This window comes from Galeopterus variegatus, unplaced genomic scaffold (assembly GCF_000696425.1).
Source record: "Galeopterus variegatus unplaced genomic scaffold, G_variegatus-3.0.2 Scaffold5053, whole genome shotgun sequence".
Lineage (NCBI taxonomy): Eukaryota > Metazoa > Chordata > Mammalia > Dermoptera > Cynocephalidae > Galeopterus > Galeopterus variegatus.
This window is the reverse complement of record NW_007731164.1, coordinates 31,683-55,612: the sequence shown is the minus strand read 5'-3', so window position 1 is coordinate 55,612 and position 23,930 is coordinate 31,683. Positions and strand designations below refer to the sequence as shown.

The following is a 23,930-nucleotide window of genomic DNA, read 5'->3' as shown; positions in this document are numbered from 1 at the left end:
AAGCACACGTTCACTGCTGGCTGTTCCTACATGAGCTGCCTCTCGTTGCCACTCCAGGCCCTGACAGAAGGAGCTGTGCTCCTACATGGGCACTCAGGGCTTCGGTAAAATAACAGGAGAGTCCCTACTTAAGGCTGTTCACCAGTTCCTCCCTGGCTGGGCTAGAGAAGACCCTGCCACTGTCCTTGTGCGTGCTGGGGACTGGGCAGGTCTGGGGATCATGGAGGGGCCAGCTGGGGCCACATGGAGGGCAGGCCTCCCACTGGGAGCCTTTGAGTTCCTTGATCACTGAAGCCGTGGTCAAGGAAGTGGCCAGAAAACAGTGGAGACCGCTCCGTGCCAGGGCCATGGAACGTGGGTGGTGCCGTAGTGGGAGATCGAGACTCAGGACCTGGAAACCCAGGACTGTGGACCATGTGCTGTGCTCAGGGTCAAGACTGTCTTCAGAGGTCTGCTGTGCACCCAGCCTGGGCAGAACCAGCTCCCGGCAGAAAGAAGGAGGCAGCTGCTGTCTCTGCTGGCTCCTGCCCTGCAGTCCCAGAGCGCCCATCCTCCGCAGCCCCACACTGCCAGAGCCCCACCTGCGAGCGGCAGGCGGCGAACACGGGGCTGTTGATGATGCTGCACTGCTTCTGGGCCCAGGACTTGCGGTAAGGGTTGGTGGTGCAGGGGTCCTTGGGCGCCTGGGCGTCCGGGCAGGATGGGGAGAGCTTCCAGCTGTTTCCGAACTCCAGCGCGTTGCCCACCACGGACTGGGTCCGCGTGGTGAAGTCGTTGATGGCGTTGCCGTCAAAGTTCCCGCACAGGCCGCAGACCTTGCCCTGCAGAAGCAGAGACGAATGAAGCATGGCGAGCCTGGCCTGGGAGGCTCCAGGGCCCTCCGGGGACTGTAGGGACCAGTTCCCCAGGCAGCGCCCTGTGAAGTTGCAGGGGAATGGGGTGTAAAGTGGGTCCAGAGGTGGGCAGCACCTGCTCCCGCGTAGAATCCTCTGCCTCCCGTGGAGGCCAGAGAGCCAGGCCGTGTGCCAGCCAGGACTCTGGCACACCTGTTGGTCTCTTTAGTCCTGACCTGCCCCTTTCGGAAGCTAACACTGTGCATGGCCTCACAACAAAAACCTGGCTCGGGTTTTTCCAGGTGAGGACCAGCGCTCAGCAGCGTTGGTCTAGCAGTAGGGGCCCCATTCCCCCCGAGAAGGGCACTGCAGCCACTGAGCTCACCTTGTAGCCCTGGTGCAGTCGGATGAACACGCTGGTCTTCCGGTCCCAGGACACGACCATCCCACTGCGGGTCTCGATGACCAGGAAGATGCCCATGTAGCGAATCCTGTAGGGTGGGTCCCTGCCCGATCCCCTCTCCACCACTTTGAAGGTCCCCTCATGGAGGATCAGCTCATAGCCCTGGAGAGGGAGGTGCACACGGGGTGGCAGCTGCAGAGAGCTGAGGGCCTGCCCGGGGCCCCTGGGGAGGGCCATGATGCCCAGGCATGCCCCACCCAGGGCACAGGACTCCACAGGTGCTCAGGGGCTTTTGGTGTGAGGGGCTGGTGTTAGGGATGAGCCCAGCTCACAGACTCCTAGTGAAAGTTTGCTGAGAGACTGGGCAGGATGTGCTGGGAGCCAGGGAACACCGTGTGGCCACGCAGGCCCGCTGTGCCCAGCCTCTGTCCCGGCCAGCGCTGCGCCCACGCTGCCCCCACACTTGCCTGCTCTGGCTGCTGCCGCCTTCCTCGGCTCTTCCAGCCTTTTGGGGGGAAGCACCCCCCGGCCAGCAGCTCTGTTTTCTTCCCTGTGAACTCTGACCTCCCTGTGCTAGAAGCGTGTGTCCCTGGGTGTGGTGGGTGACTGGAGCCCCCACAAAAGATCTACTCACACTCTAACCCCTGGAGCCTGTGAATAGGACCTTATTTGGAAAAAGGGCCTTTGTGGATGTGATTAAGTGAAGGGTCTTGAAATGAGAGCATCCCAGATTACCCCGGGTGGGCCCTAAATCCAATGACCAGTGCCTTTATGAATGACAGAAGAGAGACACAGACACAGAGAGGAAATGGCCACATGAAGACAGAGGCAGAGATCAGAGTGATGTGGCCACAAGCCAAGGGACATCTGTAGCCACCAGAACTGGAAGAGGCAGGAAGGGTCCTCCCCTGAGTCTCTGGAGGGAGTGCGGCCCGGCCAACCTTGACCTCAGACTCTGGCCTGCGGGAACGTGTTACGGCAGCCCTGGGACAAACTGCAGCAGGAGAGCCCATGTGTGGACTTGGGGCCGCTTTGCAAACCTTCCCTTCAGGCTGGGCCCCGTCAGCTGTAGAGGGCAGGAGGCGGTTCCCGGTGGTCCGATGTGTGCTCTCACCTCCACAAAGAGCCTGATGGCCTTGGAGCAGGTGAAACCTGTGGTCCCGCAGGGGATGTTCTCAGTGATGATGCGGAAGGTCCCGTTGGTGGTGGCGTTGACCCCACAGTAGTCCTGGGACAGAAAGAGACCAGGTGCTGGTCACGGGCTGGCGAGCCCAGCCTGAGGGAGCGTGTGGGGTCCACATACCTGGGCCAGCGTGTACTCGCAGCTGCCTTCGAAGTTGTAGCGCTCGCTGTCAAAGGTGATAAAGTGGCCGTCCCCATAGGCCACACAGGTGCCCAGGCAGGGCTGGTGGCTGCACTCCCATCTGCGATTCCTGCAGGTGCTGCGAGGAGGGAAAAGTGCCTGCTCAGGGGGGTCCTGCCCCCCGAGACTGGCCCAGGTCCCTGCAGATGCCGCTGCACTGCAGTGCCATGCCTGGGTTCACAGCGGGAACGAGGGAGGGCCTTGCCTCGTGCTCAGCCAGTTTCCGAGGCCTCAAGACCCAGCCCCTCCTCCAGAGGATAGGGTCCCGGGCAGTGCCCCCTCCTGTGAGGAGCCGGATGGAGCAGTGATTGGGGCCAGGGGGCACCTTCCCGAGGACCCACAGAAGGGCAGGCTCCCCCCTCCTGCTGGGGTTCCCATCTGGCCAAGGCCAGATCAAGCTTCTGTCCCTGTGGTCCCCACGCCCACTGCCTCAAGAGGCCTGTGACCCACCAGGTGTTGCAGTCGACCCTGATGGTCTCCCCGGGCTGGTAGGTGGCCTCGTTGTGCATGCACGGGCAGGCGTCCTCGGCCACACAGCCCCCACTCCCATCTGACACCAGCCCAGCGGGGCACACGCAGCCGGAGACGCAATGTGTGCTGAACTGTGGACACAGGTGGGCCCTGGTCAGGGAGGGGCCGGGACACAAGACGAGTGGATGCCCTCCATCCTGGGGGTGCCCGGGCCTAGGACAGACACATCAAGCGGCTCCCAGGCAGCATTGTGGGCTGGGGCAGAGGCCATGCAGGGGCAGACCTTCCAGGGTCAATGAAGCCCACAGCTGGTGGCCCTGCAGTGACACAAGGACTGCCCAGACCCCTGGGCCCAGGAACACTGAGAGCCTCATCCCCTGCCCTGCCCACCCCGCCCGCAGCACAGATGGGGCCCAGGAAGACTCACGCAGTCCACGTCCAGCGTGTGGCAGCTCCTGAGGCACTCGGCACCGGGGGTGCCGGCCGAGGCGTTGCTGCAGTCCAGGTACACCATGGGGACCTTGCACCCTGGGGAGGTGGAGCCCAGTGCCTGTCCTGACCCACCCTAACCCAGTCCTGACCTCATCTTGACTGCATCCTGACCCCACCCTGACCCACCCTGACCTCATCCTGCTGATGGAGGTTTTGACCACTCAGGCTGCTTTGGATGATGCCCTGGCTGGTGCAGCCCACGACCCCTAAGCCCAGGGCACCCCTTGCCGCTGCTGGGCAGAGACCTGCCGGCCCCTTCTTGCCCTGGAGCCTCTCGACGTGGGCACCTTCCACAGGGTCCATGTGCGCACTGACAGGGGCCTAGGCAGGGCTCAGACGGGGCGTTACCTGTATCTTTCTGCAAGGTGGCTCCCAGGCAGCTCAGCTTCCCCCTCGCACACGAGCTATGAGACATGGACGACCTGGTCTGGACCCGCGCCCACCCCCAGAGACCCCACCCCGGGCTTCCTGCACCTCGCCGAGTGTGAGGGTGCCAGCTAAGTACAGCACGGTGGGCAAGACGAGGCCCTCAGCTCCTACGGGAGCCGCCTTTGCGGCCAGGGCGGCAGTGGGGGCCGGGGCACTCTCCCGGCGGGGAGGCCTGACAGGAGGCCCCCCTCAGTGTCTGGAAATACTCCGGGGGAGGCACAGAGTCCTGTGGGTGTGGGGAAGTGCAGCCAGAGACCCCACCTGCCTGGGGTACCAGGGACCCCGGCCCAGCCCACGCCCCTCCTCACCACACCGCGTCGCTGTCGTGCACGACCTCTCCAGGAGCCACCACCGTGCCTTGGAAGTAGCAGGGGCAGTCCTGGGCGGGCACGCATGTGCCGGCCTCGTCCAGAAAGGTGCCCGCGCGGCAGGTGCAGCCGTCCACTGGCACGAAGGAGACACTGCAGGTGACGTCGGCCTCGCTCAGGGCACGGCAGGAGGGCTGGCAGGCGTCCACCACGTACGCGTAGCTCAGGGACTTGGGGCAGCTGCTCATGTACTTGGCTGCGGTCGGCAGGGGCAGGGGAGACAAAGAGGTTGGTGGCTGGGGCCTGGTCCAGCCCCTGCTTTGTCCCATCACAGACTCAGTGTCCCCATCTGTGTGATGCAGGAATCTGAGGAGCATGCACACTTTGTGCAATGCAAAGCTCTCTGCTGAGAAGAGGTTGACCGACAGGTTCTTCCCGCCCCTGCCTGGCGAGGCCCACACGTCCCACCCCACGAGGGACGTGCCCGGCTTGGCCACCACTCACTGCAGACGCCGCCCCTCCAGCCGCTGAGCAGCACGCCCTTGGCGGCGCAGGCGTGCACGTAGGAGGACAGGGCCGCGCACAGACAGTCTTCGCTCTTCTCACAGTTGCACGTGTCGAACATGCAGTTCTGGGGGTCAAGGGTCAGGGGTCAGGGGTCAGGGCCCCCAGCCCACCAGGGTCCCCTGTTGCTCCGTCCCTCCTTCCCGTCGAGCCTGCTGAGGGCTGGGAACTCTGCCCATGAGGAGGAACCGCAGGAGGCTGGGCATCAGGAAAAGGGTTGGGGGCCAGTGGGGCAGCTGGAAGCTTCTGGAAAAGCGGCCAACGAACCAACTGTTGTGGGTTGAATTGTGTCCCCTAGAAAGGTGTGCTGGAGTCCTAGCCCCCAGGCCTGGCCTGTGAGTGGGGCCTTATGTAGAAACAGGGTCTTTGCAGGTGTGACCCAGTGAAGAGGAGGCCGGGAGGGGGCTGAGTCCAGCAGCTGGTGTCCTCAGAAGGAAACTTAGGTACAGACACCAAGTAGAAGCCGTGGACGGAGAGACTGGGGGGATGTGGCCACGCACAGGCTGCTGGCCACCACACACTAGGAGAGGCCAGGAGGGACCCCGAGAGCCACAGCGTGACTGAGGTCACCGCCTCCAGCACGGAGGGAACCCGTTCTCTCATGTTCAGCCACCACGCCAGCCCTGGGGGACAAGCACAGCAGAGCTTCCCAGCGGGGGTCCCCAGCGGCTCATGGCCTCTCACCGAGTGGAAGGGCGCGGGGTTGACGGTGGAGTGGCACTGCGAGAATGCGCCAGCGGGATCTGTCAGCCGCGAGCACCAGTGCAGGGCGTAGTTCTCTGTGGGGGGGGATGGCCGAGTGGGCGCTGCCCCCTCACCCCACCCCAGCAGCCCGCACTCCCGGCTCCACCCCGGGAACAGCACATTGAATTGTGGGGCCAACCCCACTGGGCTGCGGGGTGCTGCCGGCCTGTCCCTGTCTGTCCTGCCCCCTAACCTGCAGCTTCGCGTCCCCAAGCCCTCCTCCTGTTCCTGCCTGCCATGCACACCTGCCTATTTGGGGCCCCCAAAGCCCCGCCTCATGGGTCCCCATGGTGCAGGGGTCAGGAAGGGCTTCCTCGGGGGGGCCTTGAGCTCCAGGCACTGCCCCAGGGTGACCGAGGGTCGTGGGGGTGGTGGGTACCGTTCTCCACACTCAGGGAGCAGGGGTCCTCCAAGCTGTTCTTGACGTTGGGGCAGGAGGCCTGGGTCTTCCAGGTGTTGGCGAAGGCGGCAGCCGTTCCCTCCACCACCCCGCTGAGCGCCGTGAAGTCGTCGGCCTGGTTCTGGTTGAAGTTCCCGCATAGGCCTGGGGGCCGGGGCAAGGGTGTCGGTAGGCTGCCAAGCTGGGCACTTCTCCCCCACCCGGCTGTGCCTCCTGGCACTGCCACCAGGTGGGCAGGTGGGGCAGCCCCTTCCCAGAACCACCTGCAGATGACCCTGGGAGGCCTGTGCACAGCCAGCCTGGATCAGGGCAGCGGGCTGGCTCTCTGTCCTCCCATCGGATGTCGGGTGTCCGGGGCTGGGGCTGGGGTCTCCCCGACCTCCGTGTGCTGCAGCCTCTCCCCACCACCCCGTCCTCTTGCAGCCTGGAGCTCAGTCCAGGTCCCCCCGCCCCTGCCTCTCCAAGCCCACCGCTGAGCGCCTCACCGCACGTCTGCCCGCGGTGAGAGGGGTCCAGCCTGAGGAACACCTGCATGAGGGGCACCAGCTGCACCTGCACCTGCAGGCCGATGCCCGTCTGCACCACCACGAAGAAGGTCGACGGTCTGAAGATGGTGATGTTGGCTGGGGGAGGGAGGCATGTCAGGAGCGCACGGGGGCCAGGCCTGGCCAGACTCAGGGGCAGTGCTGGGCCCAGGCTGGTGTCTGGTGGGCCACCACCCCACCAGGGGCTCGGGTGCACACTGCCACGTGTCCGTGGGCTGCCGAGCGGGCCGGGCCATACGTGGTGGCTGATGCTGCCTGAGAGGCCGGGACGGGGCTTGCTGGACACGGGTCCCCACTTTACAGATGAGAAAGTGGACCGTGGGATGTTCTGAAACTTCCCAAGGCCACAAAGAGCTAGTGAGGGGTGGAGCTGGGTGCTGCCTGGGCTCCGGAGGCCCACCCTGGCCCAGCTGCCCCGGGAGCTGCGTACCTGCCGACACAGGCAGCTGGGTGTAGATGGAGTTCATGAACACGCCGCCATTGGCCTGGACCCGGATGGCCTGGCAAGGGAGCAGAGAGCAGCCTGCTGGGTCACCCCCTTGGGGACAGCTGGGAGGGGAGCTTGGGCCTCCGCCTACAGCCAGCTCCAGAACTGCCCTGGGAGGTGGCTGACCGGGGGCCCAGGGTGGGAGGAGGGGGTGAAGCCCCTCTTTGCTCCTCATCCCAGCCCAGGGGGTGTGGGCGGCTCGGCCAGGCTGGACCCTCACCGTGTCCCCACCGCTCAGGCTGAGCGTCACCGTCTTGAGGCAGTTCTCGTTGTCAGTCAGACCGCATTTCCGCAGCTCGGCCAGCACGGTGAAGGCACCGTCAGCACATGTCTGATGGGGCAAACCCACCAACGTGTTGGGGTCCATGTGTGAGGGTATGGGGTGCCCCTGTGCCCGCACGGGGGGCAGATGTGGCTCTGGGGGGAGGTGGCCCCTGGCCCCTCTGGTCACCTGCAGGCAGCTGGTCTCAGGGCTTGGGGGCTTCCCCCTCAGAATGGGCATTCCTTACTCTGATGGCCATCACACGACCCTTCCCCAGGGCGGAGGGGGCTGAGGGTCCCAGCAGTCGCACCTTGGACAGGATGTAGCTGCAGTCCCCATGCACGTCGTAGAGCTTCTCATCGTAGGTGGAGATGTGGGACCCACCAAGGACGGAGCAGGTGCCGGGGCATGGCAGGTCCTCACACTGCCACAGCCCCCCGGAGCAGGTGCTGGGGGGACAGGCCGTGAGTGGAAGCGGTGCCACGGGTGAGGAGGTGGGCCCCACCATGCACCCCACCCCTGGCGGGTGGCCGGGCATACCAGGAGCTGCAGCTGGTAGTGAAGGAGGCCCCTGGCGCATAGGTGTGGCCGCCATGACGGCAGGAGCACTGCTGCAGGGACACGCAGCCTGACTGCGTGATGTCATCCAGCACCGTGCCTGGGGGTGAAGAGGTGCCTCTGAGAAGACCCCAGCCTCAGGACGAGCTGCCTCCTGTGGGGAGGGGCCCCCAGACTGGGCTGCCACCCTGAGCCCCACCTGCTTGGGACAAGCACTGAGCTCCTCTCGGCCTCAATTTCCCCACCTGGTCCCCTCCCTCCATGGGCCAGCAGGTCTTCTGGCTTTGTAATGGCCAGTGTCCACCTTGTCCTTGACCCATGGGAGGGGCCGGCCGGCCCTGCTGGTCGAGGCTTGGCTGGGTGTGGGGAGAGTGACCAGAAGGCAGCACGGTGGGAGGTGGGGGTGTGGGGGGCCCTGGGCATGGCAGGACCTGCCTGGGGGACAGAAGCAGCCGTCCATGCAGTGGTCCTCGCAGAGCTGGGAGCGCTGGGGGTTGGAGCAGGTGTCCCCACAGGGCGAGCTGCACTCCTGGGGCTGCATGTTGTGGGGGCACGTCCGGGCTGCGAGGGGAGGAGGCAGTGCTGGGTCCAAGGAGCAGCCCAGATGCTCCTGGCCCCGGCCTAGGAGCACATCTTCTGAGTGAGGCAGGAGGCAAGGAGCGCAGGCCGAGCACCTCCCGGCATGGCCGTCCCCTCTACCCATGCCCACTTGAGGCCACAGCTGCCCGGGGAGACCCCACCCTTGCCAGGGGTTCTGGGCTCAGCTCTGCCTCACTGTGCTGGGGGCCGGGTCCTCCCCTGGGCCTGATGGGGACCTTCACTCCTAGTGCCCCAGGCCTGTGTCTTCCCCCAGCTCTCCCCAGCCCGTCCTCTCTCCTCCTCACCTACCCTCTCACTACCACACCCTGGGCGGCTCCCTCTGCCCTGCGTCCCCAGCCAGACACCAGGCATGGCGGATTGCTATGGGTTAAATGTGTCCCCCAGAAGTTCATGTTTTAGAAAACTTGATTTCTATTGCAACAGCGCTAAGGGGGTGGAAAATCCAATCATGGTCATTGAAAGGTGGGGCCTTTATAGGTGATTAGATTGTGAGGACTGTGCCCTTGTGAAGGGACTGGTCCTTTCGTGGAGTCACGGACATGGTTCCAATGGCTTTACAAGGAGAGCAGGTGAGAAGCCTAGCTCTCTCTTGCTCAGCCCATTCATGCCAGGTGACACCCTGCGTTGCCACAGAATCACCTCCAGATGTGTTCTGTGAACCTTGGACTTCCCAGCCTCCAAAACGGTAAAGTAGAAATTTAATTTCCCTAGAAATTACCCAGTTTCAGGAATCCTTTTATAAGCCACAGAAATGGATAACATGGGGCACTCACGGCAGAAGTCAGGGCCCCGCCAGTTGTGTGGCTGGCCCCCTGCATGGGCGCACTGGCGGGAGTACTCAGCAAAGGTGGCACAGGGGCAGGTGGGGCAGCGGCACAGGTCCTGGACACAGGCGGCCACATAGGCATCAGCGTCCACCAGGGTGTTGCACTCAGTGAAGGCCTGGCCCAGCAGAGTGTGGCGGCAGATGCCCTCCTGGGGAAACAGTGAGGCTGGCACCCTCTGTCCTCCAAGCAAGAGTGCCACAGTGCTCACACGAGGACCCCGTCCTTGCAGACCAGACCCGGGAGCCTCTTTGTTCCCCTCCTGGTTCTTTCTATTCATCCATCCACTAGTCCCTCCTTCCACCTGTTCATCCATCCATCTGCCCACCCATCCATTTGTTACTCCGTCCACCCACTTACCCACCCACTACCCATCCATCATCCACCCATCCTTCTGTCCACCCACCCATCCACCCACCCATCCTTCTATCCATCAACCCATCCACTCATTCATCCATCCATTTACCTGTCCATCCATCCATCCACCCACTTACCCACCCATCCCTCCATCCATTCATCTATTCCTCCATCCACCCACCCATTCATCCTTCTATCCATCCGTCCACCCATTCATCCATCCACCCATCCATCCTTCTATCCATCCGTCCACCCATCCATCCATCCACCCATCCATCCATCCATCCACCCATCCATCCACCCATCCATCCACCCATCCATCCACCCATCCATCCACCCATCCACCCTTCTATCCATCCGTCCACCCATTCATCCACCCACCCATCCATCCATCTATCCATCCGTCCACCCATTCATCCATCCACCCATCCATCCTTCTATCCATCCGTCCACCCATTCATCCATCCACCCATCCATCCATCTATCCATCCATCCACCCATCCATCCACCCATCCATCCATCCATCCATCCACCCATCCATCCATCCATCCATCCACCCATCCACCCACCCATCCATCCACCCATCCATCTATCCATCCATCTACCTGTTCATCCATCCAGCCAGCCACTCATCCATCCATTCATCCACTCACGCATCATTTTACCCAAACACTGTGAACTTGGTGCCTGAAGGTGCAGAGCTCTGCTTGGCTCTGGGGGAATGATCCATGACTCTGGACTCCCCCTACCTCCCAGAGCTCCAGGACACACCTGCCCATGGTATGAGCATTCAGGAAAGGTGTAGACTCTGTCCCCGGAAGGAGGCTCAGGGAAAGGGGAGGCAGAGACACCAGTCCATCCTCAGGTGGCCTCAGCAGGCTCAGTGCTGGCCATTGATGAATGTCCCCCTTCTCAGGCCCCCCAGACCATCTGGGTCTGGGGCCATGGCTCCCAGGGTTTTGATGTTCTCATTCATTTAATGATTTAAGTTTTGGGGAGTCTGCTTGTTCAGGGACCCTGGAGCTTATAGGCCACTTCCAAAGGTGGGGTCCTGCCCACTCATGGGGGGGAGCTTCTTGCTCTGGGATCCCTGAGTGCCCACCCTGGCCTGGCCTGTGCGGGTGTGGGTACAGATGTGCTGACACAGATGGGCATGCGGCACGAGGTGCACACAATTAGAACGTGTGTGCCATGGTGCATGTGGTGAAACTGCCCACAGAATATGCACCTGCCCTACTGTCCCCAGACCTAGACACCTCAGTCCCATCTCTTACCCCGTCACCCAGGGACGCTGCTCAGACCTTGCCCGAGTCTCCCCTGGTCCCACTCTCAGTCCCACCAGGCTAGCCGCCTGAGGGGCGGGGGCTGCAGGCCCTGAGAGGATGCTCACCTCATCTGTGCAGTTGTCAGCCGGTGAGGGCAGGGGGTCCTGGCACTGCTCCATGGGGCCGTTCAGCTTTTGCAAGTTCCCAAACTGGACAGGGGTCAGCCTGGCATCTGCCGGAGAGAAAATGCTCTGTGCGGGTTGCCCTGAGGGGCTCTGGGGTCCAGGGGTTGAGCTCCTCCTCCCTGAGGCTGACTGCCAGGGGCCCCTCTACCCGTGCCAAGGACCTGACACCCCCTCAGGGTGTCCCTCCTCCCCGGCCTTGCTCCCTGCCCCTTGCCCTCACTCTGCCCTCTCCTGCCTCCTGGGACACTGGGCCACCACCCCCGATTCTGTGTGGTGCTCACTGTGGGCGTAGAACTCGTTGACAGCCCGGAGCCCGTTGAAGTCCCCGCACAGGCCGCAGGTCTGGTTGGCGTACTTGGGGTCCAGCTCCAGCTGGGGGGGTGGGGGAGCAGCTGCGGCCTCAGAGCCTGTGCCCACCTGGCTGCGTAGCCCACCCAGCAGGGACCCCAGCCCCGTGATCCCACGGGCCAGTCAACTCTCCCCCCACCCACCATGGGGGGCGTTGGGGCGTGGGGGGCATAGGGGGCATGGGGCTGTGGGGCTGGGGACGGCGTTCTCACCAGGGCGCTGTCTTCTCCATTCCACAGGAAGGTCAGGGCCAGCCGGATGCTGACCTTGATGTAATCGCTGCTCCGCTCCACCAGGAGGCCTGTGCGGCTGTAAGGCAGCTCCTCCCTGGACAGAAAGTTCTAGTTCTCCCTCAGCTGGGGCATTGGGCGGGGTCCAGTGGGGACGGGGATGGGCCGGGAAGGTCGGCTAACCCATGGGCAGTGCTGGGGAGGGTTGTGTGAGGTCAGCTCACCGCTGCCCGTTGATGAGGATGGAACCGTTGGACACCTCCAGCACCAGCCCCTGGGCCTTGAGGATGATGTGGGTGATGGTGGGCCTCGAGCCCGCCAGCCCACGGCGCAGCTGGATGTTGAAGTCCTCGTAGGCGGCGCCGCAGTGTGCGGAGAACACGTAGTTGCAGAGGCCAGGGAAGCGGAAGATGTCCCCGTCGAAGGTCTTGTAGTGGAAGTCGCCCCAGGTGCTGCACACACGCCCGTTGTGCGCAGGGTTCAGGGCTGTGGGGGGCAGCGTGATGGGCCCCCGCCGGATGCCCCCACCGACACCCAGCCACCCATCGCAGCCGTCCCCAGGACGAGGAGCCCATGCTTGGAGCAGCTGACTGCAGACCCGTCCCTGCCGCTCCCACCTGCTCCAGGTGGTCAGCCCCCAAAGAGCTGTCCACAGAGCAGGCTCCGGCTTCCCCGCACCACACCAGCTCCGCCCCACACCCCTGCCCCCATCCCCAGGCCTGGCAAGCACCCTTCCCTGGGGGCAGCTGGTGGCATCCACTTACGGCTCATTCTGGGGAAGACAGTGATGGGGGGAAGGAGGGTTATGCGCTGGGTGGGCGATGACATAGTCTGGGCTGTAGGCAAGGGCCAGGTCACACTGGGAATGTGGCATGGCAGGGAGAGCCGGGGATAGCCCTGCCCAGGCCTCCCTCCTGGGGGCAGCAGGGAGCCGTCCCGCTCCTCCTGGGTCACCCCTGTACCCCCTGGGACCCTCCCCATCTGCCCCAAGAAACACTCCTGCCTTGAGTGCTTCTGTGTGTGTGCATGTGCAGACATTTGTGTGTGTGCACACACGTGTTGGAGTGTGAGTGCACATGCATGTGTGAGTGTGCATGCACATGTCTCTGTGTGAGTGCGTGTGTGCACGTGTGTGTATGTGTCTGTGTGAGTGCACATGTGTGTGAGTGCATGTGCACACGTGTCTCTGTGTGTGAATACGTGTGCACACGTCTGTGTGTGAGTGCGTGCATGACTGTGTGTGGATGTGTGAACCTCCTGGCTCTGCACCTTGGACTTCTTTGGAGCCCCCAGCCCCCTCCAGTGTCCAGCACTGTCCCCGGGTAGGCAGACCCAGAGAGGGTCTCTGTGTGATGTGTAGCTATGTAAAAAGGTGTCTGTCTGCCCCTCCTGAATCCCCCCGGCCCTCCTGCCTGGTCAGGAGCCCCCCACCCAGAGCCGGGGCCACGTACTGCTGTCTGCCACCTGGCTGTCTGCTGTGGGCTCTGAGCTCCCCCAGTTCGGCTCTGCACTGGCCTGGGCCCCTGTGTGAAAAGAGGATGGCAGCTGGTGAGAAACTGGACATGTTGGCCACCCCTGCCATGGCCCCGCCACAGCCCCTGCCAGGGTGGCTTTGCAGGAGGCACATGGTAGCAGGTCTTCATGTCGCCCCATGAACAGACCCCGGCCGGAGGCTGAGTGTCCTCTGAGGTATTCTGGGGACCCAAGCAGGATTTGATAGAGCGACCCCAACCCTATCTGCTGCAGACGCCCCCCAGCGCCATCGATCAATGTGACAGAAAGCCTGGCCTCCGTTGGAATGGAAGTTTCTGGCAGGGCACTCCGTGCTGCCTCCAGGTGAGACCTGCACCCACCCAGTGACCCTGTTGCCTGTCTACAAGTACGGGGTGGCGCCTCATCTCCCGAGCGATGGGGCAGACACCCCCGCCGGCTCAGGGGAGGAACTGGAATCAGGAAAAGGCGTTGTCCCAGGGAGGGGGTTCAGTTGCATCCATGCATCCTGCAGAGAAGGACAATGACCGGCTTTGTTGGGAGGATGTGGTCAAAAGCCTCTGGGTGTCACCCCGCAGAAACTTAAGACCGAACCCAGCGTGGAGCGAGAACCCTAAGTCAGGGTGGGGTGGGGCGACTCGAGGTGTGTGGCCGCTGGTGCTGGGATGGCCCCCAGGGCCGTCTGGGCTGTCCATTGCCTGCAGCCCGATCAAGGCCGAACTCGGGGCTACGGACCCTAAGAAGAGGCAGCTTCAACCCCCACGATTCTGAGGTCTCCGAGCCTCCAGGCAGCTCTCTGCTGGGCTCAGGCTGGGGGTCCTCCCTTCCTGTGACCCCAGAAGTCCTTCCTCACATCTGACTCGAGTCTCCATTCTCAGTCCAGCTGTGCTTTGTGGGCAAGTGGGTGGTGGGCCCAGTGTCCTGATGGCTTGGGCAGTGCTAGGGTGCTCGGTGAGGGACAGTCCACTCCCCAGGCCGCATGGCTCACCTGGCACCACGGGCAGCTCACCTTCCTGCTGACCTTCCCAGCTGTGTCCTGCTGACATTCAGAGACTGTGGGGACTGGCCTGCGCCTTAACCTTTCCTCTGGAGGGCCTCGGGTGACTGCCTTTCTCAGAAGCACAGCCACACTCTCCGTCTATCCTGACCTCAGACCCACAGTCCCTCCCATGGGTGCCTGGCCTGGCCTCGTGCACAAGGATCCAGGTGTCTCAACAGATGCAGGTCACGTTGCCCCCCTCTGCCCCTCCCCAGGCCAGGTCTCCTCCCGCATCTGCTCAGTGCAGGCTGGGTGCACTTTCCCCACCTCCGACACGAAGCCCCCTGTGTGGTGGCCCAGCTTGCCCCCACCGGCCATGGTACACACGTCTCATGACAAAAGCACATTCCCATCTGAGGGCTTGACTTGCCCCCAGCGAGAATGCAGTGGGTGGAGGATGAGGTGGGCCCGAGGCTGGCTGGGCAGGCCCTCCTGCTTAGTTAGGTGGCCAGAGCCCAGGCCTCACGGCCAGAAGAGCCCAGGTCTGGGGACATGGCTGTGCCTGGCAAAGCTGCATCCCAGACCTTGCAGCAGGTGGGGCCACTGTGACCTGGAGGCTTCCATGCACGCCTACTGGGAGCTGCTGTGGGAAATCTGCCCCTGCCCCCAGCCCTGCCCACCCACTGAGGAAGGGGGCTCGGGCAGGAGGCTCTGGGGAGCCCGCCCCTCCCTCACTGCGTCCCTTGCACAGATAGAGGGAGCCCGGGTGGAGTCCCACCTGCCCAGACCCTGAGCTCGGGAAGCAGCAGGCGCGGGCTGCGGAGGGCCGTGGGGCCTCCGGTGGCCGTGCTCCAGGCCGCCCTGCCGAGCCTGCCACTGAGCCCCTGCCAGGTGCCGCCGGCAGCCCTCAGGCCACGTCTTTCTTGTTGACAGTAAGTGTTAGCACTTGTGGCTCTTCCGAGAGACGACGGATGAGGAAAACCGCTGAGCTGAGCAAGGACGTGTAGCAGGTGGTGCGGGTGCCCAGCGGTGGCAGGACGGGCCCCACTGGGGTGGCCCTGGGCCCCAGCTGTGGCTCTCAGCTGCTGCCTGTGTGACCTGGTGCCTATCTGTGCACCTGCTTCCAGCCCTATGACCTGGAGGTGGTGCCCCTCACCAGGAGGGCTCAGCCCTGTGGGGGCTGCCCGGTTGGCTGTGACCCCAGGCCAGCCGTGGTGGGCAAGGTCAGTCCTGGACAGGGCCCCACAGAGCCCCCACCACAGCCCCTCCCCAGGTGCTGCTCCTGTCCTGCCCCCAAGACCAAGACCCTCCAGATGGTTTCCCCAGGGGTCCTGCCCTGAGGCTGGGGGACCCGACTTCCTCCGAAGACCCCCGTCCGAGCCTCCCTCCCACCGGCCGTGCCAGCCTCTGGGTTCCCCGACACTAAGTCAGCCCAAGTGTGGATGGCAGGCAGAGAGCTGGGGTCCTGCAGGCCAGGGACCATGGTGTCCCCGTCCAGGACACTTGGGGGGATCTTCCCATTCTGTGTGCAGGAGAAGCAGCCTGTGGAGGCATCGAGAGGGGCAGGGGCTTGGGCCTTACCTGCCTGGCGCAGCACGAGCAGGGCTGCAAGGGCCCACGCCAGCACCTGGCACCCGCTACTGGTGCCCATCCCAGGGGCTGGCGGGCGGGCAGGCCGGCGGAAGTGGGGCAAAGCGCTCGCTCTCCTGGGGGCCCCCGGGCTTATGAGCAGGAAGCCTTGGCCCTGCGCCCACTCCCCGGCCACCGTCCTCTCCCTGCGCCAGCCACGTGTGTTTGCTCTTGGGGAGGGGCCGCGGCAGGGAGGAGGGTTGGAGCAGGAAGGATTTGCAGCTCTGGGCCCCGGGGATGCAGGACGCCCCCTCCCCTACTGAGAATCGAAAGTGGGAGGGCAGGGCCAGCCCAGCTGTGCCTGGAGGTTGGTGCGGGCACCCACGCTGGACAGCAAAGCGCCTGGAAGGCAGGGCCGGCCTTGGGCCATGCTGGGTCTGTGGGGACAGTGGCCCGCAGGCCCGCTTCACACCCAGCCCCCATGTCCTGCTCCTCCCGGGAGCCTGGCCTGGCTGAGGAGTGGGACAGAAGGGCGGGAGACCTCAGCCTTCGGTGGCCCTGGGGAGCTGGCTGGTGGCACTCACCACCTGGTCTGCGAGTAGTCAGGGAGGCATGAGGCTGAATCCCACTCCTAGCGGGTCACTGCCCTGGGGGCTCCTGCTTAGCTCGGGAGTGTGCTTGGCTGTGCGTCAGGGCAGGGTGCCTGGGAGGCCGCTGACCTTTCGTAAGTTTCAATAAGGGGGAAATTGAGGCCCGGTTCATGCCCTGGCCATGTGCGCTGAGTCGGCAGTGCTTGTCCAACGCCGGCCCTGGCAGAGGCAGGCGGGAGGCTCCCAGCCCATGTCTGTCTGGCCCCACCTCACTCCTGAGGCCAGCTTGTCAGCCCTGGGCAGGGGCAAGGAAAGCTGGGCCTCGGGGGTCCTGGAGGACCACATAGACTCCGAGGCCCTCGAGGCCCCCAGTGGTGATGAGGGAGCCCTGGGGACCATGCCGTGAAGGCCCAGCTCCCCCAGCTGGTGCCAGCCAGCCTTCCCGGGTCACGTGGTAACCATGGCCTGGACGAGGGACAACCCCCATGGATGTCGCTTTTCCTAGTGGCACCGTCCAGAGCCGGATGCACTGTAATGGGTGCGTCTTCCCATCTGATGTGCGCTCAGATGTGGCCACCCTCTTGTTCTCAGCCTGAACGTGTCCGAGAATGTTCCGTGTCTGGACTGGGCTGGGAGCGCGGGGTCGCGGGTTTTGACCAGCCCCGACGTGGACATTGAGGCAGTTCCAGGTCTATTTGTGTGGTCATCGGTGTCACAGGGAGCCGGGTGCCAGCCGCCCTGCACTGGTCTCTCTGAGGATCAGTTCTCAGCGCTGGGGTCTCTGTGGCAGAGGGAGAGCCTGTCCTCAAAGCTTTGGAAACGCTCGACACTATCAGGACGGCCACTATCAAAAGCCCAGGGAACGGCAGGAACTCGGGAGGGCAGGGGCATGGGCTGTCGGGGGATGGGCAATGGCTCAGGGTCCCCGCTTCAGTGTCAGTCGCATTTGAGAAGTCTGGTCGTTCCTCAGAAAGTCACACAGAGAATTATGCTGTGACCAGCAGTCTCACTTCTGGACGTGGGCAGAAAAGCGTGGGAAGCAGCTCTCGAAGAGAAGCGCACACACCCGTGTCCACGGCAGCATCGTTCACAACAGCCCAAAGGTGGGAGCGACCACGGGTCCGTCAACAGATGCCCGGACAAGAAAGACGTGGTCCGTGTGTGCAGTGGAATGTCACTCAGCCTTAACAAGGAAGGACATCCTGACACCCGCTACAACGTGGAGGAACTCCGAGGACACTGTGCTCAGTGAAATGAGCCAGTCACCGACGCACAGCCACTGTAAGAGTCTGCTTATGTGAGGTCCCAGAGTCGTCACATTCATAGGGACAGGAAGTCGAGTGGGGGCCTCTGGGGACTGGGGGAGGGGATGGAGAGTTGGTGTTTAATGGGGACAGAGTTCCTGTTTCACAGGATGGAAAAGTTCTGGAGATGGATGTTGGTGACGGCTGTACAACAACGTCAGTGTGACTACTGCCACAGAACTGTGCACCTAAAAGTGGCTGACAGCCCGGATCTCAGCCCCAGCCCAGACCCCTGCTCCCCGTTCACTGGGGACCCCAGGGGCCGGTGCTCAGGCCGACCCCAGCTACCCCTTTCCTGCAACTGATTTCATTTCCAAAGTTGAACGTTCCCAGGTTGGGGTCTTTGGAGTCTCCAAAGCTCTCTTTCATATCCAGCCCAGTTGTGCCCACGGCAGAAGGGCACAGCCAGATGGGGCTTGAAGGAGTGGCTGGGCCAGCGGGTCCCAAGGGCCAGTCTGGAGCCCCCTGCCCAGCCCTCCTGTGCTCCAGGGACACGGCTGTGCCCAGGCCTGTGGTCCCTCATGTCGGGGGCGGGGTGTACCTGCGGCCTGGACGGCAGGGCAGAGACCCCTCACCTGGCTCCTTCCTGAGCAGCCCAGGTGCCTCTGTCTCAGCAAGATAGCGTGTCCTCCACTGCAGAGCGGGGACCCCATCTACTCATGGCTTCAGTGTTTACTGTCCGTGCCTCCCCACTCTGAACCCGGAGAGAGCCCCATGCAGACAGGGGTCTATCCCACCTGCTCACAGCCAGCACGCAGCAGGCACTCAACAGGGGCACTGAATGAGGGGACAGCCGCTGCCCTTGGCCTCCCCACAGACAGCCTTGCTTGGGCAGAGGGCCCCGCAGGGACGGGGATGGGCTGGGCCGTGGTCCCAAGTGGCAGGAGCTGACCAGCCGGCTGCCATGGCCTATTGGGGTCGCGGCTATTGAGCCATCCCGGATGCGGCTGTGGGGAGCCCAGCCTGTTTGCCCAGCCTGTTTGAAGAGTTTACCTCTTCACAGTTGAAGGAGCTGAGAACAGAAGATAGAGGAAGGACACAGGGAAGCGGCCGCTCCTGCTGGGAAGGAGGGGCCGGGCCAACCTCCCAGAGTGCGCAGGAGGAAGGCTCCCGCTGGGCTGTGCCAGGAACCTGCCCCGAGGCTTTGACGGTTTGGGAGCCTGGCCCAGCCTTGGGCGGGCCCCTGTCCCTCATTCCAGCCTCCCGGGTATTCAGGGGGCAGGCAGGGCAAAGAGGACACACAGGGCCTCACAGAGCCCCGAGGTGGACGTGGTCCCCACGGACAAAGACCTGCCGGGCCTCACGGGGCCCAGAGGTGGACGTGGTCCCCACGGGCAAAGGCCTGCCGGGCCTCCCGGGGCCCAGAGGTGGACGTGGTCCCCACGGGCAAAGGCCTGCTGGGCCTCACAGAGTCATGCTGAGTTGGTCCCACCATGAGTGAGGGTCAGCTCAGGATTCATAGAACTTTGACACCTCAGCTGTGTCCCCTCCAGAGGTGTTTCCAGCATGAGCAGCTGTCCTGGACGCAGTATCCACCAGGCTCAGGGCTGCTGTCCCCTATCAGAGCTGCCCCAAACCCAGCCAGCCCCTCGGCCTGGGGGGTGCTTGGCGACTCCCTGGGGTCATCCATTGAGGCAGGGGTCCTTCCTTGGCCCAGCCTTGCCCCACCTCCCACCACAGTGGTGCAGATTTGAGGACACGACCCAGGGTCCATCCAGCCTTAGGCATTTATTGAGTGCTGGCTGTTTGCCCAGCTCCTCACGGGGCACCGTGGTACATCAGGGGGCTCAGGCACAGCCCTTAGGGGTCACAGGTACGGCTGGGCCCAGGGTCTTCTCAGAGTCTGTCCTTGGGCTGTCCTGACAACGACTGTGCTGGTCCCTCCACTCCTGCTCCCCAGAGGGCCATGTGGCTGTGGCATGTGGCACCTCCACTTCTAGGATGGGGGTCTCAGCAACTCTAGTTCACACCCCAAGGGGCTCAAACTCCTGGTGGGCAAGGGACCCAGTGATGTCACCAGAAGGCTGGGAGCCCAGGGCTGGCTGGGCCTAGCAGGGCCTCGCAGGGCCTAGCAGGGAAGGTGGTCCAGGCACCCCAGGCCTGGCCAGGCCCCTGTCCCCCACCCCCAACACACTCAGGAATGTTTCCAGCAAGACTCAAGGGTCTCACTGAATCTGGAGACCAGATATGGAGGATGAGCTGGGCCATTGCAGCCCCCAGACCCCTGGCCCGTCAGTCCACAGACACTGCTGGGTGGGGCTGGATCGCCTAGCAGGGAGTGGAGCCATCGGGGGACAGGCAGGTCACGCTCCACCTGGCTGGTCCCTGAGCCACCCCAGCTGTGAGAAGGGCTGTGCCCACCCCCAACCCTGCACCGAGTCTACAGGACGTGGAGACCCTCCCCCAGGCGGGCCCGTGCCCTGGGTGAAGACCTGCCCCCACTCCAGCGTCTTCTCTCGTTTTTCCTGGTTTCACGCAGGTCCCTTTCTTTGCCTGTTTCCTCCCTTCCCCCTTCTCTTTCCCTTCCTCTTGTAGTGGATTGAATTACATCCCCCCAAACTCACTGAATCTTGAATTGTGTCCCCCAAGTTTTATGTATTAGAAATTTGGACCCCACTGTGCCTGTTAAGAGGGTGGGAAATCCTATTACGGTAAGTGGAAGGTGGGGCCTTGAAGAGGTGACTGGGTTGTAGGACCGTGCAGTAGTGAAGGGATTAATAATGGTGGTCAGAGGCGTGGTTCTGAGGCTTTAAAAGAAGACAGAATGAGCAGGTTAGTCTCTCTGCTCTCTCTGTCATGTCATTTCCACAGTGTGACACCCTGCCGTCACTGAAGTCACCACCAGAGAAAGCTCTCACCAGCTGTGTCCCCTGGACTTTGGACTTCCCAGCTTCAGAAAGTGTAAGCAATACATTTCATTTTCTTCATAAGTCACCCAGTTCCAAGTACTTTGTTGTAAGCAACAGAAACAGATGAATACACTCCCCTTTCTTCTGGCAAATTCTGATGAGCCCTGGCTGAGTGCCCGTGCTGCCTCAGGTTGGTAGGATCTGATGGGGGCCAGGAGAGCCAAGATCCTGACCTTCGAAGCTCACAACAACATGACCGCCGTTTCTGGCAGCGCTAGGAGCTCCCCCGAACCGCGAGAGGGGGTGGTGCCTCGGTGTGGGGTGGGCGAGCCGAGGGGAGGGGCTTCTGCACGCAGGGAACAGCCCCACCAGACAGGGAACAGCAGGAGCGAAGACCCCGTGGCCCCCTGGGGGGTCCGAAAGCACCTGGTGTGGNGGTCACAGGTACGGCTGGGCCCAGGGTCTTCTCAGAGTCTGTCCTTGGGCTGTCCTGACAATGACTGTGCTGGTCCCTCCACTCCTGCTCCCCAGAGGGCCACGTGGCTGTGGCATGTGGCACCTCCACTTCTAGGATGGGGGTCTCAGCAACTCTAGTTCACACCCCAAGGGGCTCAAACTCCTGGTGGGCGAGGGACCCAGTGATGTCACCAGAAGGCTGGGAGCCCAGGGCTGGCTGGGCCTAGCAGGGCCTCGCAGGGCCTAGCAGGGAAGGTGGTCCAGGCACCCCAGGCCTGGCCAGGCCCCTGTCCCCCACCCCCAACACACTCAGGAATGTTTCCAGCAAGACTCAAGGGTCTCACTGAGTCTGGAGACCAGATATGGAGGATGAGCTGGGCCATTGCAGCCCCCAGACCCCTGGCCCGTCAGTCCACAGACACTGCTGGGTGGGGCTGGATCGCCTAGCAGGGAGTGGAGCCATCGGGGGACAGGCAGGTCACGCTCCACCTGGCTGGTCCCTGAGCCACCCCAGCTGTGAGAAGGGCTGTGCCCACCCCCAACCCTGCACCGAGTCTACAGGACGTGGAGACCCTCCCCCAGGCGGGCCCGTGCCCTGGGTGAAGACCTGCCCCCACTCCAGCGTCTTCTCTCGTTTTTCCTGGTTTCACGCAGGTCCCTTTCTTTGCCTGTTTCCTCCCTTCCCCCTTCTCTTTCCCTCCCTCTTGTAGTGGATTGAATTACATCCCCCCAAACTCACTGAAGCTTGAATTGTGTCCCCCAAGTTTTATGTATTAGAAATTTGGACCCCACTGTGCCTGTTAAGAGGGTGGGAAATCCTATTACGGTAAGTGGAAGGTGGGGCCTTGAAGAGGTGACTGGGTTGTAGGACCGTGCAGTAGTGAAGGGATTAATAATGGTGGTCAGAGGCGTGGTTCTGAGGCTTTAAAAGAAGACAGAATGAGCAGGGTAGTCTCTCTGCTCTGTCATGTCATTTCCACAGTGTGACACCCTGCCGTCACTGAAGTCACCACCAGAGAAAGCTCTCACCAGCTGTGTCCCCTGGACTTTGGACTTCCCAGCTTCAGAAAGTGTAAGCAATACATTTCATTTTCTTCATAAGTCACCCAGTTCCAAGTACTTTGTTGTAAGCAACAGAAACAGATGAATACACTCCCCTTTCTTCTGGCAAATTCTGATGAGCCCTGGCTGAGTGCCCGTGCTGCCTCAGGTTGGTAGGATCTGATGGGGGCCAGGAGAGCCAAGATCCTGACCTTCGAAGCTCACAACAACATGACCGCCGTTTCTGGCAGCGCTAGGAGCTCCCCCGAACCGGGAGAGGGGGTGGTGCCTCGGTGTGGGGTGGGCGAGCCGAGGGGAGGGGCTTCTGCACGCAGGGAACAGCCCCACCAGACAGGGAACAGCAGGAGCGAAGACCCCGTGGCCCCCTGGGGGGTCCGAAAGCACCTGGTGTGGCTGGGCCTGGGTATGGGGTGGCGGGAGCTCGAGGGGAGGGTCAGGGTCAGATAAGGGAGGAGTTCGGTTTTTCTCTGAGTTTGAAGGAATGGGGCATTGACTGAGCATTTAAAGCGGGAAAACTATAGGGCACTTTTTTATCTGAAAAATTGTGATAAAATGCATGTAACTTAAAACTTGCCATTTTAACTGTTTTTGAGTGTATATTAAGGAGCATTAAGCACATTCACACTGCTGTGCAGCCGTCCCCACCGTCTATCTCTGGAACTTTCTCATCTTCTTGAACTGAACCTCTGTCCCCATTAAACACCAGCTCCTCAGCCCCTGCCCAGCCCCAGCACCCACCACTCTACTTTCTGTCCCAATGAATCTGATGACTCTGGGGACCCCATATAAGTGGAATCACACAGTATTTGTGCTTTTGTGATTGGCTTATTTCACCAAGCGTAATGTCCTCAGGTTCACCTGTGTTGTGGCATGTCAGGATTGCCTTCCTTTCTATAGCTGAATAATATTCCACTGTGTGAATGGACCACGTTTTGCGTGTCCATTCACCCGTTGATGGACACCTGGTTTGTTTTACTTTTGGCTGTTGTGCAAGATGCTGCTGTGAGTGCTAATGTACAAGCATCCGAGTCGCTGCTTTCAGTTCCTTTGGCTGTGCACTGAGGAGTGGAACTGCTGGGTCATGTGGTAGTTTCATATGGTAATTCTATGTTTAACTTTCTGAGGAACTGCCAGACTGTTTTCTACAGCAGCTGCACCATTTCACATCCCCACCAGCAGTGCGCAAGGGTTTCCATTTCTCTACTTCACCAACACATGTTATTTTCCATTTTCTTGATAGTTGCTGTCTTAATGGGTGTGAAGTGATATCTCATTGTGGTCTTGATTTGCATTTTCCTAATGATTAGTGATGTTGGGTATCTTCTTATGTGCTCATTGGCCATTGGTGTATCTTCTTTGGAAAAATATCCATTCATGTGCTTTGCCCATTTTTGAGTTGGGTTGTTTGGATTTTGTTGTTATTGAGTTTTAGGAGTTCTTCATATATTCTAGATATTAATCTCTTATCAATATATGATTTGCAAATATTTTCTCCCATTCTGTGCTTGCCTTTTTACTCTCTTTTGATGCACAAGTATTTTTAATTTTGATGAAGTTGAATTGATCTATTTTCTTCTGTTGTCTTGCTTTGGTGGTCACATCCAAATATTACCAAATTCGGTGTCATGAAGATTTTCCCCTATGTTTTCTTCTAAGAGTTTTATAGGTTTAGCTCTTATGTTTAGGTCTTTGATCTATTTTGAGTTCATCTTTGTATTGGTATTAGGTAAGGGTCCAACTGTACTCTTGCATGTGGATATCCAGTTTTCCCAGCACTGTTTGTTGAAAAGACTGTCCTTTCCCCACCACGTGGTCTTGACACATAATTCAAAAATCGAGGGCCAGCCCGGTGGCACACTGCTACAGTGCGCCACTTGGGAAGTGTGGCAGTGCTCCCGCCGAGGGTTTGGATCCCACATACAGACCGGTTCCCGCTCACTGGCTGAGCGAGGTGTGGGAGCA

At 61.7% G+C, this 23,930-nt stretch overlaps 1 protein-coding gene and 1 pseudogene across 1 annotated transcript in view; both read right to left on the bottom strand.

The window, feature by feature from the left end:
* LOC103604256 (mucin-5B-like) overlaps positions 1–15,789 on the bottom strand; it is a 40,938-nt gene extending 25,149 nt beyond the window's left edge. Inside the window, exons 1-25 of the mRNA XM_008588817.1 lie at positions 15,720–15,789; positions 13,120–13,191; positions 12,433–12,504; positions 11,893–12,154; positions 11,651–11,765; positions 11,372–11,462; positions 11,031–11,137; positions 9,233–9,434; positions 8,295–8,420; positions 7,842–7,959; positions 7,612–7,750; positions 7,260–7,370; positions 6,983–7,052; positions 6,493–6,630; positions 5,987–6,151; positions 5,548–5,642; positions 4,804–4,930; positions 4,300–4,555; positions 3,911–3,966; positions 3,498–3,598; positions 3,050–3,201; positions 2,540–2,678; positions 2,351–2,464; positions 1,219–1,398; positions 582–821 (exon numbers count right to left, since the gene is read on the bottom strand). Of these exons, the coding sequence (XP_008587039.1) occupies positions 582–821; positions 1,219–1,398; positions 2,351–2,464; positions 2,540–2,678; positions 3,050–3,201; positions 3,498–3,598; positions 3,911–3,966; positions 4,300–4,555; positions 4,804–4,930; positions 5,548–5,642; positions 5,987–6,151; positions 6,493–6,630; positions 6,983–7,052; positions 7,260–7,370; positions 7,612–7,750; positions 7,842–7,959; positions 8,295–8,420; positions 9,233–9,434; positions 11,031–11,137; positions 11,372–11,462; positions 11,651–11,765; positions 11,893–12,154; positions 12,433–12,504; positions 13,120–13,191; positions 15,720–15,789 (3,318 nt within the window). The remainder of the gene's footprint in view (positions 1–581; positions 822–1,218; positions 1,399–2,350; positions 2,465–2,539; positions 2,679–3,049; positions 3,202–3,497; positions 3,599–3,910; positions 3,967–4,299; positions 4,556–4,803; positions 4,931–5,547; positions 5,643–5,986; positions 6,152–6,492; positions 6,631–6,982; positions 7,053–7,259; positions 7,371–7,611; positions 7,751–7,841; positions 7,960–8,294; positions 8,421–9,232; positions 9,435–11,030; positions 11,138–11,371; positions 11,463–11,650; positions 11,766–11,892; positions 12,155–12,432; positions 12,505–13,119; positions 13,192–15,719) is intronic.
* Positions 15,790–16,586: 797 nt separating this feature from the next.
* Positions 16,587–23,930, bottom strand: part of LOC103604255 — a 14,840-nt pseudogene continuing 7,496 nt past the window's right edge.